Source organism: Saccopteryx leptura, chromosome 6 (genome assembly GCF_036850995.1).
Source record: "Saccopteryx leptura isolate mSacLep1 chromosome 6, mSacLep1_pri_phased_curated, whole genome shotgun sequence".
NCBI lineage: Eukaryota > Metazoa > Chordata > Mammalia > Chiroptera > Emballonuridae > Saccopteryx > Saccopteryx leptura.
The window spans coordinates 161,999,949-162,017,041 of NC_089508.1; the positions used below are offsets into that span (position 1 = coordinate 161,999,949).

General features: G+C 48.8%; 1 protein-coding gene across 2 annotated transcripts in view; it reads left to right on the forward strand.

Moving 5' to 3' along the window:
- The window catches only part of PSD2 (pleckstrin and Sec7 domain containing 2), a 48,114-nt gene that overhangs the window by 17,783 nt on the left and 13,238 nt on the right, over window positions 1-17,093 (forward strand). Inside the window, exons 3-7 of one of the 2 annotated variants that reach the window (XM_066343209.1) lie at window positions 199-651; window positions 1,069-1,263; window positions 4,555-4,635; window positions 8,268-8,380; window positions 9,104-9,162. In XM_066343209.1, the coding sequence (XP_066199306.1) occupies window positions 199-651; window positions 1,069-1,263; window positions 4,555-4,635; window positions 8,268-8,380; window positions 9,104-9,162 (901 nt within the window). Of the gene's footprint in view, window positions 1-198; window positions 652-1,068; window positions 1,264-4,554; window positions 4,636-8,267; window positions 8,381-9,103; window positions 9,165-17,093 lie in introns of both variants that reach the window. The other variant, XM_066343208.1, reaches the window with a different exon arrangement.

The window sequence follows — 17,093 nt, forward strand, 5'->3', positions numbered from 1 at the left end:
GGGCCGTACCCATCCTTTTCACTGCCATACCCCAGTAACCAGCCAGCATGTGGCAGTATTGGCTGAAAAAATAAACACGACACAATCCATGCCCACTCCCTGCCCCCCAGGGAGCTCCCAAGCACAGATTGGTGTAGTCCTAGCACCTGGAATGGGGGGCACCCTGGCAGGATGCTGACTGGTCCTTGCATCCTGCAGGCTGGGAGGCCCTGGAGAGCCAGATGTCCGGGACGGCTTCAGTGCCACGTTTGAGAAGATTGTGGAGTCTGAGCTGCTGCGGGGCACCCAGTACAGCAGCCTCGACTCCCTAGACGTGTTGAGCCTCACGGACGAGAGTGACAGCTGTGTCAGCTTCGAGGCCCCCCTCACCCCCCTCATCCAGCAGCGGGCCCGGGACAGCCCCGAGCCAGGGACTACCTTGGGTCTTGGGGACATGGGGCCCGAGGGGGACGTGGGAGCAGCTGGCGGCAGTGGGGAGCTGGGCAGCCCCCTGCGGTGTTCCATTTCCAGCAGCCACTCAGAGAACGTCCTGAGCTGTCTGTCTCTCACGGCCGTGCCCAATGGCTTCCATGAAGATGGACCCCGGGGTCCAAGTGGGGATGAGGAGGAGGAAGAGGAGGAGGACACGGACAAGTTGCTGAACTCGGCCAGGTGAGGCAGGGCCCTGGCCGGGAGCTGGGAGAACATTGAGCAGATGGGGAAACAGACCCAGAGGAAGCAAAGCAAGTGACGGTAACCCAGTGCCCGGTAAACAGTCCTCTCCAAGGTCATCATGTCCTTCCCCTGCACCCGGACTTCTCACCCCAGTCCTGAGGGCCCATTGTGCCCACAGGCCTGTCCAGCCCGTGGGCCAGGGAGCGATGCTGTGGGTTTGTGGAGCACCTAATGATTTCACCTGAGGGGTTCTTCCAGAAGTCTGACTTGGTCCCCTCCTGGTGCAGTGGAGCCTCTTTCCTTGCTCTGGTCCCCATGTGGGTTTTCCAAGGCCTGGGGAGACCTTTCAGCCCCTGTGAGGGCTCTGACCAGGGCCTCTGAGCCCCTCCTCTCCACCCCACCTTCCGTCTGCAGTAACCCCAGCCTAAAGGATGGCCTGTCTGACTCGGACTCAGAGCTGAGCAGCTCGGAGGGGCTGGAGCCTGGCAGCACCGACCCGCTGGCCAACGGGTGCCAGGGAGTCAGTGAAGCTGCGCGCCGACTGGCCCGCCGCCTCTACCACCTTGAGGGCTTCCAGCGCTGTGACGTCGCCCGGCAGCTGGGCAAGAAGTGAGTTTTGTCTCCCCCCAGCCCCACCCCAATCAAACCCAGTGTCTCCCCGAGCCTTAAAGGGGTGCTTGGGGGGCTCCCAACAGTCCCTAAGAGCTCCTCCTCCTGCCACTGTCCTCATTCCTTGGCCTAGCAGACTTGCCCTAAATCCATTTCCTATCTGGGCTGCCTGGGTGAGGGCCCACACTCTTAGGGAGGGGAGGCGGTGGCAGGGTGGCCCCTCGGGGCGAGGGAAGTGGGATGGTGTGTGCGGTTATGAGGCCACGGTGGATGATAGTGAGGACAGAGCAGTCAGGTGAGGGCTAGTGGCCCAGCTGATGGGGGCAGGGAGAGGAGAACCGGGCCTGGCCTGGGATTGCTGGGGCCCAGAAGCTAGGGGAGGGGCTGCCCGTCCCCATGAAGGCCTACCTACTGTCTATTGCAGTGGTCCCCAACCCCTGGGCCGTGGACTGGTACCAGTCCGTGGGCCATTTGGTACTGGTCCGCAGAGAAAGAATACATAACTTACATTATTTTCATTTTATTTATATTTAAGTCTGAACGATGTTTTATTTTTTTAAAATGACCAGATTCCCTCTGTTACATCCGTCTAAGACTCACTCTTGACGCTTGTCTCGGTCACGTGATACATTTATCCGTCCCATCCTAAAGGCTGGTTCGTGAAAATATTTTCTGACATTAAACCGGTCCATGGCCCAAAAAAGGTTGGGGACCATTGGTCTATTGGAATTGGCTAAAGGGGCAGAAGGAATTAGGCAGGTGGGAGTCCTGAAGGGGTGGAGGACAGGCAGGGACTGTGAGACTGAGGACATCACTGGCACATCCTGAGCATGTCTGATGATCAGCATGTTTGCCTGCTATTACCCTTCCTCCAGAGTGCCTCCCAGCACCCACCTTAAGGCTTTGAGGTATGCAGAAGCAGGTCTGGCTCCCAAGGCTATCGGGAACAGTGCAGATCCTATACCCCCAGTGTGAGCTAACTGGGGCTCAGGCCACAGGGAGGCACTGAGGTAGGCGCTGCTCCTGGGTCCCTCTCTGCTTCCCTCTACCCAGCGTCCTTCCCCTTCCACAGGAACCACGTGGCTCCTGTCCTGTCCTCCCGCCTCAGCTCAGAACCACAGCTACTAGCCCCCATCCTGCTGGGCTGTGACCCCCCAACCCAGTGACACCTTTTAGAGCCTTCATTATGATCGATGCCCATTTTCCCTCATCTTTTCACCGCCCGCCCCCCCCCCCCCCGCCCAATTAGGAGTTTTCCCAAAAGTGCGTAATTGTGCTTATCTTTCCCAACTGAAAACAAAGATCCTTCCTCAACTGGTCTTCCTGGCCTGCCTCTTGATAGCCAGGATTCTCAGCTTGTGCCTTGGGTGGCCTCTGTCCCCTCCCTTCCCCATTTAGCCCCAGGCGGAAGCCCCAGCCCCCATTCTTCCCCACCCTCTCCCTTCAGAAGCAGCCTGTGTCTTGAGTCTGGTGACACTCCAGCTGCCCTTTCTTTTTGTCTAATTAAGCTTTTTATTATGAAAGTTTCAAACATACAGAAAAGTAGAGAAACTGTATTAAGCCTCCATGTGCCTCTTACTCAGCTTCAGAGTTATCAACCTTCTTCTTGTTCTTGTTTCCTCTGCTCCTCCCACGGTACCTCTGCCATTTGCTGGAATAGTTTAAAGCTTATTTTAGGCACTCGATCATTTTTTTCCAGAAATACTTTGGTATGTGTCTCTAACTGATAAGGATTTTTTTTTACACAATTATAATAATTCCATTACAATTTCTAAGAAAATTAACAAAAATTCCTTAATTATCGCTAACATTCAATCTATGCTTAATTTTCTCTGATTGTCTCAAAAACGTTTTGTTCAGCTCTGAACGCAAACAAGGACAACACTTTACATTTGGTCAATATGTCGCTTAAGACTTTTAGTCAACAGCAGTTGAACAGTCCCCTTTCTTTTTTTTTTTTTTTCCATTTTTCCGAAGCTGGAAACAGGGAGGCAGTCAGACAGACTCCCACATGAGCCCAACCGGGATCCACCTGGATGCCCACCAGGGGGCGATGCTCTGCCCCTCTGGGGGGTCGCTCTGTTGCATCCAGAGCCATTCCAGCGCCTGAGGCAGAGGCCACAGAGCCATCCCCAGCGCCCGGGCCAACTTTTGCTCCAATGGAGCCTTGGCTGCGGGAGGGGAAGAGAGAGACAGAGAGGGAGGAGAGGGGGAGGGGTGGAGAAGCAGATGGGCGCCTCTCCTGTGTGCCCTGGCCGGGAATCGAACCCGGGACTCCTGCACGTCAGGCTGACGCTCTACCGCTGAGCCAACTGGCCAGGGCCCCCTTCCTTTTTTTTTAACGCCATGTATTTGTTGAAGAAACAGAGCCGTTTGAAGCTATGGGCTGACAACTCCCCACCTTTACCCTGAGCTCCGGGTATCTCCCCCGGTGGCCACCTACTCTGTCATATCCTCAGAGGTGAATTAAGGTCGGTTGAGGCCCTGGTGCAGAAGGAAGTATTGGGCCCCTTAAAAATAGAGACAGGGAAAATAAAAATACATGTTAACCATATTTTTCAATAAAAAAAAAAGTACTATTAATGTTAAAACTGTACATGTGAAACCAAACTAGAAAAAAGTGTAAAGTTGGGGTTTTGTGGGGCCCTTCAGAAGTCGGGGCCCAGGGTGCGTGCCAGTGTGCCGGCTGTTAAATCTGCCTCTGCATATCCTACACCTGTTTCATCCTCGTATCCTGGGGATTCTGCCTCCAGAACCCCTTCCTTCTCTCTCTCCTGGGTGTGACTACAGCCCAGCAGTGGGTCCCCACTCAGCAGCTGTGTTCCAAATACTGTGTTCCAAATATCTGACCATTTCACTTAGCTGTTTCCCTATGTCCAACTTAAGAATCAAGTCTGGACCCTCCCTGGGCCCTTAGGCACTGTTCCCGCCTCCTCTGGCTGCCGCTGTTCTTGCTCTCTGGCTCTGGCCACATGGCCTTGCTGGTAGCTCCCTGGACATGTTGTGCAGTTTCCTCCATTGGGGATGCTCTGCATCATCCTACCCCCCACACCCTTCACCTCGCTGGCTCTTACTTCCTGTAGGTGCTGCTCCAGATATCACCTCCTCTAGGAAGTCTTCCTGACTGCCCCGCCCAAGGATTAACTGTCAGAGCCCGACTGGCCAGCAGGAAAGGCAGCCTACGGGCAGGAAGTCTGGGTGGGTGGGTCAGGGTCCCAGGGTACCACTGCCATATACTCCCATTGTTTGCTGGACCCTGCTTTTCATAGATATCTCATGCTCTCCCGGCAGCAACGAGTTCAGCAGGCTGGTGGCCGGGGAGTACCTCAGCTTCTTTGACTTCTCGGGCCTGACTCTGGACAGAGCGCTCAGGTCAGTGGGGCTGTGACAGGGCAGTGTTCATAGGTGGCACAGGCCACACGTCTAGAGACTCATGCTGGCTCTATCATAAACTTGCTGAGCAACGTTGGGCCAGTCTCTTGACCCCTCTGGGGAGGTTGGGAAGGGGCCATCGGAGCAGCAGCCTCTCGGTGAGTGCTGCTGTGTGGTGGGTGCTGAGGCCATGAAGAAGGTGGGATTGTGTGGTGACTCTTTAGGAGAGGAAAGAAGGCAATACACCTACCTTCTCGCTCCCCACAGCTATTGAGGGAGATTAGCTCTCAGGCCCCACTGGTGCTTGGACCCAAGGTATAGCCCTCAGGAGGGCCCAGAGTGGGAGGATGCAGCCCAGTGTCTAACAGGCCTGGTGGCAGAGCCAACAGGTGACGCCAGGCCAGATCCCTCAGAGGGGGACAGCAGTCTTTGAGCTAAGGGCTGGGTGGCCCTTGAATATTAGACCTTCTCCTCATGTCCCACATGTCTCTTATACTTTTTAAAAAAATGTATTTATTCATTTTTTTTCTTTTTATTCAGTGAGAGGAGGGGAGGCAGAGATAGACTCCTGCATGTGGCCCAACCAGGATCCACCTGGCAAGCCCACTAGGGAATGATGATCTGCCCATCTGGGATGTTGCTCCATTGCTTAGTAACCAAGCTCTTCTTAGTGCCTGAGGTAGAGCCTATGGAGCCATCCTCAGTGCCTGGGGCCAACTTGCTCCAATCGAGCCATGGCTGCAGGGGGGGAAGAGAGAGAGAGAGAGAAAGAGAGAGAGAGAGAGAGAAAAGTGACAAGGGGAGGGGTGAAGAAGCAGATGGGTGCTTCTCCTGTGTGCCCTGACCGGGAATCAAACCCAAGACAGCCACATACTGGGCCACTGCTCTACAACTGAGCCAACTGGTCAGGACCTCTTTTTTTCTCTGCTAAGTTGGGCTGTTTTCTGTTGCCTTGCTTATAATTCACCTACTCTTTTTTCTGTGTTTAATAGGGTTTTAAACCCATATATTGAGTTTTTACTTTAATTATATTTTTCAATTCTAGAATTTTTATTAAAATTTTTTTCTTACAGATTCTAATTCTCTGGGGAAGTCCCTGTCTTTTCACTTTTTTCCTCCATTTCCTCCTCTCTTTCCCTGACATATTAGTCACAGTTGTTTCAAAGTCCTTGTCTGCTCATCTTGATATCTGTATCATCTGTATCTGTTTCTATTGTCTATTTTTCTCCTTTTGATCCATCAAAAAGTCTCTCTGTACACTTACTAATGTTTTAATTAGATGCTGTTCATTTTGTATGGAATTATAGTGGCTCTAGATCATTCTATGTATGTTTAGAGAGGGTGTGTCCTGCCCTTCGCTAGGCACTTAGAAGGAGGCAGGAGGCACAGTCCTAACCCAGCCAGGGCTGAAGAGACTTAGGGTTCACCCCATCCCAGGGGGAAGGTCCGTTGGACCTTCCATAGGGAGTATGGTGTGCTCACGGGAGCTTCTCCATTTGATGGGTCATGAATCCTAATTTTGTCTTTTCAATGCAGCAAGACTGTAAAAAACCCCAAATTCGTCTGCTTCTCAGAGGCTTTCTGCTTAGTTTTTTATGTCCTGCCCTGCACATCTTCAGAATTCGGCAAATCTCTCAAAGGAAAACTGGCTGTGTGCTTATAGCCCCTCAAGACTCTGGGTTTGTCTCTTCAGCCCTGTGAAGCCACCAAATGTTCTGGCGCCTGCCTGTGCCCATAATCGTCAGTGCCCAGGGAGCAAGCAGTGCCAACCAGCCCACCTTTCCTCTCCAGAATCTGGGCCCTTCCGGTCTCTGTCAGTTAGCAGTTTTCTGATAGCTTACAAGAGCCGTATTCTGTGTGGCTTTTCCTGTCGTTCTCAGTGGATGTGGTGGGCTGCTGCAAGGGCTGAGGCTGGTTTGCCCTGGAATGAGGAGGGTTGGTTAGGGAAGGTGTTCACTGGATCCGCTCGTGATCAGAGGCTGGGTGCTAAGCTGCAGGACCTTGCATATCAGCCCAATAGATTGAGGCTATACTGCAGGGGCACTGGTGAGCCACAGCAGGTGCTGAGTATAAAGTGGGATTTGGGAGGCAGGGCTGATAGCAGCAGGCTGGCAGCTTTTGATCCAGAAGCATCAGATTTCTGAATAGGGCCAGTGGGAGAAGAGAAGGCCTGAGTTCAGTGGCAGTTGTGCTGGGTTAGGGCTTGGTGGAAACCCCCTGGGAAGGGGTGTTTGAGCTGAGGAGTAGGAGCTGAGATGGATGGCTCATCAGTAGGACAGGCTAAGGCTGGGATGGGGGATGGGTTTCAGAAAGTCCTGAAGAGGGAGAGGACAGACAGAGCTGAAGGCCAGCTGCGGGGAAGAGAACTGGAGCAGGAGAGACAGGGAGAGGATGGCAGGTAGAGTGTTTTTGTATAGCAGGTGACTGGGATTGAACTGTGATCAGCCATTTTCAATGCCTTGGGAAGCTTCAGACGGTAAGGGCTGGCCAAGTTGGGGCTCACAGGCCCCAGGGTGACTTAGGAGAGAAGATAAAGCGAAGTGGGCATTACAGAAACCAAACGAACCACTGCAAAGCTGGGAACAAATTAGCTTCCTGAACCCAGGACAAACAGAGACCCAAAATGTCTTAGCTTGTGGTTTCCTCCAGGTAAGGGACTTGGCCCCACCTTCCAGCCCCTCTGGTTTGGGATCAGCTGCCAGGGCCGCTGAGAGCTGGTGGCCTTTGAACTGGGCCTTGGGTGAGATTCAGAGGTGCCCGGCAGAGGAGGGAAGGCCTTTCAGGTGGGGCCTAGCCTGCTCAGAGGCATCTGGCGGTGAAAGTGCCTCTCCTGTCCAGGTGTAAATACAGTGTGGGGAGGCAGCAGGGGGTGCAAGCTGGAAGCACAGGAGGGAGGTGGGGTAGTCAGGAAGGTCAGGCCCTGAGGAACTTGGACGTTATTCTGAGGGCTCTGGGGAGCCAGTGACAAGTTTTAAGTGGGGAGAGTCTTGACTGCATGTGTGTTTAGAAAGACCACCCCGTGTCTGCAGGGAGGATGTTGGGGCATTGCCAGGGTACACCTGTATGGAGGCGGTTGCAGGTGTTCTGGGCACATGATGAGGCCAGAAGAGGAGGAGGAGAAAGGATTGAGATTGGGGGTGAAGGACAACTTGTTGACAGCTCAGACTTGGGGTGTGGGAAGAGGAAGGGAGGCCAGGGTTGGGCCGGGGGTTCTGTTGCTGGCTCACAGAGTCAGGAGTGGGTCTGAGTGAGGCAGAACAGTCTGAGGGGCATGTGTCTGGGCCCAGGCACAGAGGAGGGAGCAGGGAGTGGGCATTTATCCCAAAGAAGAGCTAATGCCAGCACTGAGGTTTTCCTCTGTCTTTGTTCATCGCAACCTGTCCCCTGCCTTCTTCTGAAAGGGCCATGGAGGGTGATGAGGGCTGAAAGTCCAGAAACTGTCCTGGGGGCCAGGTGCTTCCCTGGGCTGGGTGCTGGGCAACCAGAGCATTGGCCCCCCTCAGGCAGGTGTGTGTGTGTGTGTGTGTGTGTGTGTGTGTGTGTGTGTGTGAGTGTGTGTGGCAGGGGTTCCTACTCTGGATGAGGACCCATACTGATTCATGGGCCCTCAGCATCCTTGAATTGCCCTCCAGAACCTTCCTGAAGGCCTTCCCGCTTATGGGGGAGACGCAGGAGCGAGAGCGGGTCCTCACTCACTTCTCTCGTCGGTACTGCCAGTGCAACCCTGATGACAGCACCTCGGAAGGTATGGCCACCTGCCCCACTCTTCCTGCCCCTCCCAGCCAGGCCCTGGATTCCTCCTGCCCCTGGTCCAGCTGCCACTTCTGTCCTGCTCCGTAAACATTGAGTGAATAAACTATGGCACATGGAACAGGCACTGCCTGCTGGGCAAGGGACCTCCACATGCCTTGTCCACTGTCATTCCCTGGCCTGAAAACCCTCCCTCCTAGAGAGTCAGTTCTTCATTCTCCCTGGTCCCTGCTGCAATGCTGATTCTCAGTGCAGTGGGAGTCCTGATGTGGGGGTCTGTGTTAGAGCACTCTTAGGGGCAGGACCTGCCCTAAGGATGGACCAGAGTTCCAGAAACTTGGGGACTGGGCCAGTTATTATGAGACACTGGCCATGGTAGGGGCACGGCCCGGGAATCAGAGCCATTCCTGAGTCTGAGGTACAAGGCGAGTTTGGCCACAGGAGGAAGGACTGTGGGCTGGAGCGGGCCCAGGGTGGTCAGGTCTCCCCTTAGGGAGGGGTTGGCCCTGAGCTTAGGCAGGCGAGTGACTCCAGTGCTGCAGTGGGTGGGGCAGGGAGCAGCATCACACAGGCCAGGGGCTCTGGGATGCATCTGGACGGTGGGTGGTCTCTTCCAGTCTCTGGGCCTTCGGGCTGGCTCTGTCAAGAGAGAAGGGAGGTGGCGAGGGGTGGGCATGAGTGGGTCCTCACACTGAGGCTGCCGCCATCTCTGATTTAGATGGGATCCACACGCTCACCTGTGCCCTGATGCTGCTCAACACGGACCTGCACGGACATGTGAGCTGAGGAGGTTGGGAGGGGGCGTGTCCTCTCCCTGACTCCCCCAGGTTGTCCAGGGCCAGCCCTTTCTCCAGCCCCTTCCTGAGACCTTCTGCTTAGCGGCCATGTTTCTTTTAGAGACCTGAGAACGGGGCACTAAACTGGGCCCTGCCCTAGTTTATCCACCTGAGATGTGCCTCAGTCCCGCCCAGGCAGGGCAGTGAGAGCAGCTGAAGCACATAGGAATTTGGGATGTGCTAAATATGATGTGTGACGCTCACTCTGTCCAGACCAGACGTTGCTAAAAGATCATGTGCTCTTCCCACCCCTCGTCCTGCCACCCCGAATGTGGCCCCACTAAAGTGCCACACCCCTGGCAGCCCCACCAGTCAAATGGCAGTTTCCTTTAAGAGGCATTCTTGTCACTCTGGCCCCCCACCAGATGGACAGTGAAGAGACAGGCGGGTGCCCGGGAGGGCTGTGAGGCTGTGTCTGGTCTGGGCCCTGGGCTGCCTTGATGCTGCTCTGACTCAATAACTCCTTTTTCCTCCGTCTGCTCCGGGGAACCCCTCTTTGGGCTCTCTTGCCCTCCCTTAGGTGGTAAGTGTAGCCACTGGTGTGCATGCCCTGTGAGCCTAAACCCTCATCGCCATGTTCCTCTTCCATGTCCGCCATCACTGTGTCTGGCCCCGCCAATCACTGTCCCATCATTTCTCATGCTGGGGTGGTCAGAGCCCCCTGTTGGGTTGGGGATAGTTTAGTGACTCATGAGGACAACAGGCCAGCATGTCTGGTTCTGAAGTTAACCCAGGAAGTCTGGGGCACATAGGGCAGGAGAAAGAATTGGGACAGACCCGACTTCAGATCCTATTCATGCCTCCACGTGGTAGCTCTGTGACCTTGGACAGGACATTGGCCCTCTCTGGTCTCAGGCTCTGCATCTGCGAGGTGGGAGTAATGATTTCCCCCATCATCCTGGAGGGCTGAGTGGTAATACACACCTCACCAAGTGTCAAGGTCTGGCACCTAGTAAGGATTTAATTATGAATAATATTATTATATAAGAATAACAATAATATTCATTATTACTATTAACGTTTAAATGATGGAGAACCCAAAGGTCTAGTCTGCAGATGCCTGCAGGGTCAAGAATGCAAAGGCCAATCTTATGGTCTCCGTTGTGGGCAGGGGCATGCTGGGGCACCTGGCCTGGGGAGGCTGAGAGCCTCAGTGACCTTGGGAGGAAGTGTAGTCATGTGGCAACTTTGGTTATGTCCACCTGGGCCCCTGGCCTGAGTGTGGACAGGAGGGAAGAGGTGTGCATTCCATGGGAATGCCACCAGAGCTAACGCCTATTAACCAGCTCATGTTCCCTCAAGACCAGCTCACTGTTTGTTTATGGGGAGCCAGTGTTGCTAGTGCACTTTAAAAGGATCATTAAACGCACCCTAACTGCCCTTGGCTGGGCCTGAGAGCAACCTCAGGACCCAGTCACTGCTGTGCCAAGCCCTAGATGCCCTTTTCCATGGCCAAGAGCTGCTGAGGAGAGCAGCAGCCACTATCCAGTGAACCCCTGGGTCAGTGATAGCCCTGAGCTCGGTGGGCTTAGCTGCCCATGGCGCCACACTGATGCCCGTAGCCAAAGAGAAACATCAACAGCTTCACAAGTCAGAGGTGGGTGGGGCAGGACTGCTCATATTAGTTGCCAGGAGACTTGGAGAATCCCGCCTTTCTCTCGAGGCAGGATTGTTCAATGATCAGGAGCAATGGTTGCCGGTTTCTCCACACAATAGCTGTGTGGCCTGGAACAAGTTATTGAACTCACTAAGCCCATTTCTCCCATTGTAAAGTCCTTCTGAGGCTTAAGGAGACAGTGCTAGTAAAGCCTTTAGCCCAAGGTCTGGTTGTTGCAGTTACTGTGAGCTCTCCAGAGGACCCCCGTGGAAGCGGTGTTCTCTGCTGCATGCTTTCCCCCCCTTTCCTTGCCTCACTGCTGCTCCTCGAACATCTCAGGCCTTGGCATGGGTCTGTGGCCAGGCGGGCCATAACTTCTTTCTACTGGGAGAGAGAGGCTGTGGGAGGGTCTGAGGGTCAAGGGCAGGCTGGGATGGGTGGGGGGAGAGAGGAGCTGGGAACTTGGAGGATCCAACTCATCCCCCTCCCTTCGGCTTTGGAATGATCCAGGTACTTGCCTTTTTTTTTTCTTTTCTTTTTTTGGGTATGTCTTTTTGCCTAGTTGTTGTTATTATATTTTGAATCAGATAACTTACCTGGAATGATTTCTCTTTGCGATTTATTGAGTCTTGCTTGTCTGTCCAGAGAGAGATCAGTTTTAGCAGACGTTCCATGTGAACTTGAGAAGAAAATGTATTCTGCAGTTGGTGGTTGTAATGTCCTATATGTGCCGATAGGTCTTTTAATTGTGTTGTAAAAATCTTGTATCTTCTTGGTGGTTTTTTTTATTGTAGTAAAATGTACATACCATAAAATTTACCATTTGAACCATTTTAAAGTAAATAGCGCAGTGGAATTAAGCACAGTCACATGGTGTGCCACCATACTACTCTCCAGTTCTAGAACTTTTGCATCACCCTCAAAGGAAACCCTGTGCCATTAGCAGTCACTCCCCACTCTCTCCTCCCTCCAGCCCGTGGCAACCCCGTAGCTGCTGTCTCTATGAATTTGCCTATCTGGGAGTCTCCTGTAAATGGAATCATACAATATGCAGCCTTTCGTGTCTGCCTTCTTTTAGTTAGCATGTTTTCAAGGTTATATGAAAAAGTTCTGGAGGTTATTTGTACAACATTGTGAGTAACTTTTTTTATTTTTTTTTTGACAGTGACAGAGAGAGTCAGAAAGAGGGACAGATAGGGACAGACAGGAAGGGAGAGAGATGAGAAGTATCAATTCTTTGTTGCGGCACCTTAGTTGTTTATTGATTGCTTTCTCATATGTGCCTTGACTGGGGGGCTCCAGCATACCGAGTGACCCCTTGCTTGAGCCAGCGACCTTGGGCTCAAGCTGGTGAGCCTTGCTCAAACCGGATGAGCCTGTGCTCAAGCTGGCGACTTCGGGGTCTCGAACCTGGGTCCTCTGCGTCCCAGTCTGATGCTCTATCCACTGCGCCACCGCTTGGTCAGGCATGACTAGCTTTAATATGACTAAACTATACACTTAAAATGGTAAATTTTATGTTATGGATATTTATATATGTCCTATAAATTTTGTTACAGCATGTATGGCAGTTCATTCCTTCTGATGGCTGAATAATATTCCATTACAAGGATGTACCACATTGTGTTTATCCATTCATCTGTTGCTGGATACAGTATTTGGGTTGTATCCACCTTTCACTTATGTACAAGTTTTATTTGAACACTTGTTTTCAATTCCTAGGAGTACACTAGCTGGGTCAGAGGATAACTCTATGTTTAACTTATTGAAGAATGGCGAAACTGTTTTTCCATAGTGGCCAAACTGTTTTACATTCCCACCAGTAATGTATGAATGTTTCAATTTCTCCATATCCTCACCAACATTTATTCTCTCCCCTGCCTGTAAACACTTTAAAAAATTATTGCTGTCCTAGCAGGTAGGTTTTGATTTTGATTTGCATTTTCCTAATGACTAATGATGCTGATGTTAAGCATTAAATTTAAAAAAAAATTATTGATTTGAAAGAGAGAGAGAGAGAGAGAGAGAGAGGAAAGCAAGAGAGACAGAAACAGCAATTTGTTGTTCCAACTATTCATGCATTTATTGGTTGACTCCTATATTTGTCCTGATGGGGGTTCAAACCTGCAGCCTTGGTGCAGCCTTGGTATATCAGGCAACACTCTAACCAACTGAGCTACTTGGCCAGGGCTGACCATTTTTTTAAATGTGCTGGTTGGCAATTTGTATATATTCTTTGGAATAATGTCTGTTCAAAGTCTTTGCCTATTTTTTTATTATTAAAAACTTATTTTAAAAATTGTAAAAATACAACATAAAATTTACCATTTTAACCATTTTAAGTGTATAGTTCTGTAGTGTTAAAGTTATTTTGATTGTTGTGCAAACAATCACCAGAATGTTTCTATTTACCCAAACTGAAATTCTATACACATAAAAAAAACTCCTCACTGTCACCTTCCCCCCAACCCCTGGCAACTACCATTCGATTTTCTGTCTGTGAATTCGACTATTCTACATACCTCTTATAAGTGAAATCATATGGAGTTTGTGTTTTTGTGACTGGCTATGTCACTTAGCCTAATGTCCTCAAGGTTTATTCATGTTGTAGCATGTGTCAGAATTTCCTTCCTTTTTAAGGTGAATAATACTCTGTTGCATGTAAATAGCACACTTTGTTTATATGTTCATCTGCTGATGAGTACTTGATGCTTCTACCTTTTGGCTGCGGTGGGTAAGGCTGGTATGAACGTTCATGTGCAAATAGTTTTTTAAGACCTTACTTTCAACTTTTGTGTGTATATATATCAAGAAATGGTATTGCTGGATTGTATGGTAATGATATTTTTAACTTTCTGAGAAACAGCCATTCTGTTTTCCAGAGACTGCACTCTTTTACATTCCCACCAGCAATGCATAAAGGTTCCAATCCTCACCAACTTGTTACTTTCTGTATTTTGATAGTAACCATTCTAATGGGTGTGGAGTAAGTCTCTCGTTGTGGTTTTGATCTGCAGTTCCCTAATGGTTAGTGATGTTTATGAACAATTTATATATATTCTTTGACAAATGGCTATCCAAGTCTTGCTCATTTTAAATTGGGTTGTGTGTCTTTTTGTTGTTGAGTTGTAAGAATTTGTTGTTGGTATTTTTGTTGTTGAGTTGTAAGAATTTTTTATATATTCTGGATATTAGACCCTTATCAGATTTATGGTTTGCAGTTTTCTTTCCCATTCTGTGGGTTGTATTTTTACTCTCTTGATAGTATCTTTTGATGCACAGAAACTCTTAAGTTTTTATGAAGTCCAATTTATCTATTTTTTTCTGTTGCCTGCTTTTGGTGTCATATTTAAGAAACTATTGCCAAATCCAAGGTCATGAAGACATACACCTATGTCTTCTTCTAAAAGTTTTATAGGTTTAGTGTTTATGTTTAGATATTTGATTCATTTTGAGTTCATTTTTGTCTATAGTGTGAAGTAAGTGTCTAACTTTATTCTTTTGCTTGTGATGTCCAGTTGTCCCAGCACCATATTTTGAAGAGAATATTCTTTCCTTTTTTTTTTTTTTTTTTTCATTTTTCTGAAGCTGGAAACAGGGAGAGACAGTCAGACAGACTCCCGCATGCGCCCCACCGGGATCCACCCGGCACGCCCACCAGGGGCGACGCTCTGCCCACCAGGGGGCAATGCTCTGCCCATCCTGGGCGTCGCCATGTTGCGACCAGAGCCACTCTAGCGCCTGAGGCAGAGGCCACAGAGCCATCCCCAGCACCCGGGCCATCTTTGCTCCAATGGAGCCTTGGCTGCGGGAGGGGAAGAGAGAGACAGAGAGGAAAGCGCGGCGGAGGGGTGGAGAAGCAAATGGGCGCTTCTCCTGTGTGCCCTGGCCGAGAATCGAACCCGGGTCCTCCGCATGCTAGGCCGGAATATTCTTTCCTAATTGGATGGTCTTGGCACACTTGTCAAAAATCACTTTACCATAGATGAGTGTGTTTGTTTATAGACTCTTTATGCTATTGATCTATATGTCTTTGTTTGCCATTGCCCTACTGTTTTGATTACTCTAGCTTTGTAGTAAGTTTTAAAATCAGTAAGTGTGACGCCTGACCTGTGGTGGCGCTGTGAATAAAGTGTCGATCTAGAATGCTGAGGTATCCGGTTTAAAATTTTGGGCTTGCCTGACCAGGTGGTGGCACAGTGGATAGAGCGTCAGACTGGGATGCAGAGGACCCAGGTTTGAGACCCCAAGGTTGCCAACTTGAGCATGGGCTCATCTGGTTTGAGCAAAGGCTCATCAGCTTGGACCCAAGTTTGCTGGCTTGCGCAAGGGGTTACTCGGTCTGCTGAAGGCCCATGGTCAAGGCATATATGAGAAAGCAATCAATGAACAACTAAGGTGTTGCAACGAAAAACTGATGATTGATGCTTCTTATCTCTCTCCTGTCCTGTCTGTTCCTGTCTGTCTGTCCCTATCTGACTCTCTCTCTTCTCTGAAAAAAAAAAAAATCCTGCGCTTACCTGGTCAAGGCACATATGGAAGTTGATGCTTCCTGCTCCAACCCCCTTCTCTCTCTCTTTCTCTTCCTTTCTCTCTCTCTCTCTAAAAATGAATAAAAAAAAATTAGGAAGCATGAGTCTCCCATCTTAGTTCTTCTTTTCCAAGATTATTTTGGGATCCCTTGCAATTTTTATGAATTTGTGAATAAGCTTTTATATTTTGGCAAAAAAAAGGCCATTGCAATTTTGCTAGAGATTACATTAAATCTATAGGTCAGATTGGCAAGTTTTACTATCTTAACTATATGAAGTCTTCCAATCCATGATCAGAAGATGTCTTTCTATTTATTTAGATCTTTAATTTTTTTCAGCAATCATTTGTAGTTTTCAGTGTACAAGTCTTTCACCTCCTTGGTTAAATTTATTCCTAAGTAATTTATTCTTTTTGAAGCTATTGTAAGTGGAATTGTTTTCTTTCACTTGATGATTGTTCATCACAAACATATAGAAATATAGTTAATTTTTGTGCATTGATCTTGTATCCTGCATCTTTGCTGAATTTATTAGCTCTAATAGTTTTCTGTAGCTTCTTTAGAATTTTCTATAGCTAAGGTCACATCATCTGTGGATAGAGATTTACTTATTGATTGGTTTGTTCCTAATTGCTCTAGCTAGAACTTTCAGTACAGTGTCGAATAGAAATGGGAAAGTCAGTCTTCTACCTCATTCCTGATCTCAGGGGGAAAGCTCTCAGTCTTCTACCAGTGCGTATGAGGTTAGTTGTGGGGTTTTTATACTACATGCCCCTTTATCATGCTGAGAAAGTTCCCTTCTAGTTCTGGTTTCTTGAACGTTTTTATCATGAAAGGGTGTTGGATTTTGTTACCATATTTCCCCATGTATAAGACGCACCATTTTTGGAAAAATTTGGGGTCTAAAAACTGGGTGCGTCTTACACAGTGGTTGTAGTTTTTTTTACTTGCATTTCCTGCTTTTTTGCACAGGAATTTTATGATGAATAAAACTTGAGTTCAATAATTTTATGTAATACATTTTTTTTCAAATTTTGGGCCTCAAAATTAAGGTGCGTCTTATACATGGGAACGTCTTATACATGAGGAGATACAGTAAATGCTTTTTCTGCATCAATTGAGATGATCATGTGTCTTCTACCCATTCTATTATTTCGGTGTATTACATTAATAGATTTTTGTACATTGAACCACACCTATGTTCCTGGGTTATATTTCTCTTAGTCATGGTGTATAATCCTTTTAATATGCTGCTGGATTTTGTTTGCTAGTATTTTGTTGAGGATTTTTTTCATTTATATTCATAAGAGATACTGTTCTGTAGTTTTCTTTTCTTGTGATGTCATTGTCAAGTTTTAGTATCAGGGTAATGCTGGCTTTATAGAAGAGTTAGGAAGTGTTCCTTTCTCTTCAATTTTTTTTGAAAGAGTTTGAGATGTATTGGTATTAATTTTTATCTAAATGTTTGGTAAAATTCTCTGGTGAAGCCATCTGGCTTTTCTTTGTGAGGTTTTTGATTCCTGATTCAGTTTCTTTACTTGTTATAGGTCTTATTCAGATTTCCTGTTTCTTCTTGAGCCAGTTGATAGTTTGTGTGTTTGTAGGAATTTATCTGTTTTGTCTAGGTTTATCTAATTTATTAGCATTATTTAATTGTTGTTAACTAATTAATTGTTTAGTATTCTTGTTCTTCCTGTTACCAAGAGAGCAGTGTTAAAATCTTAGCCAAGATTGTGAATATATC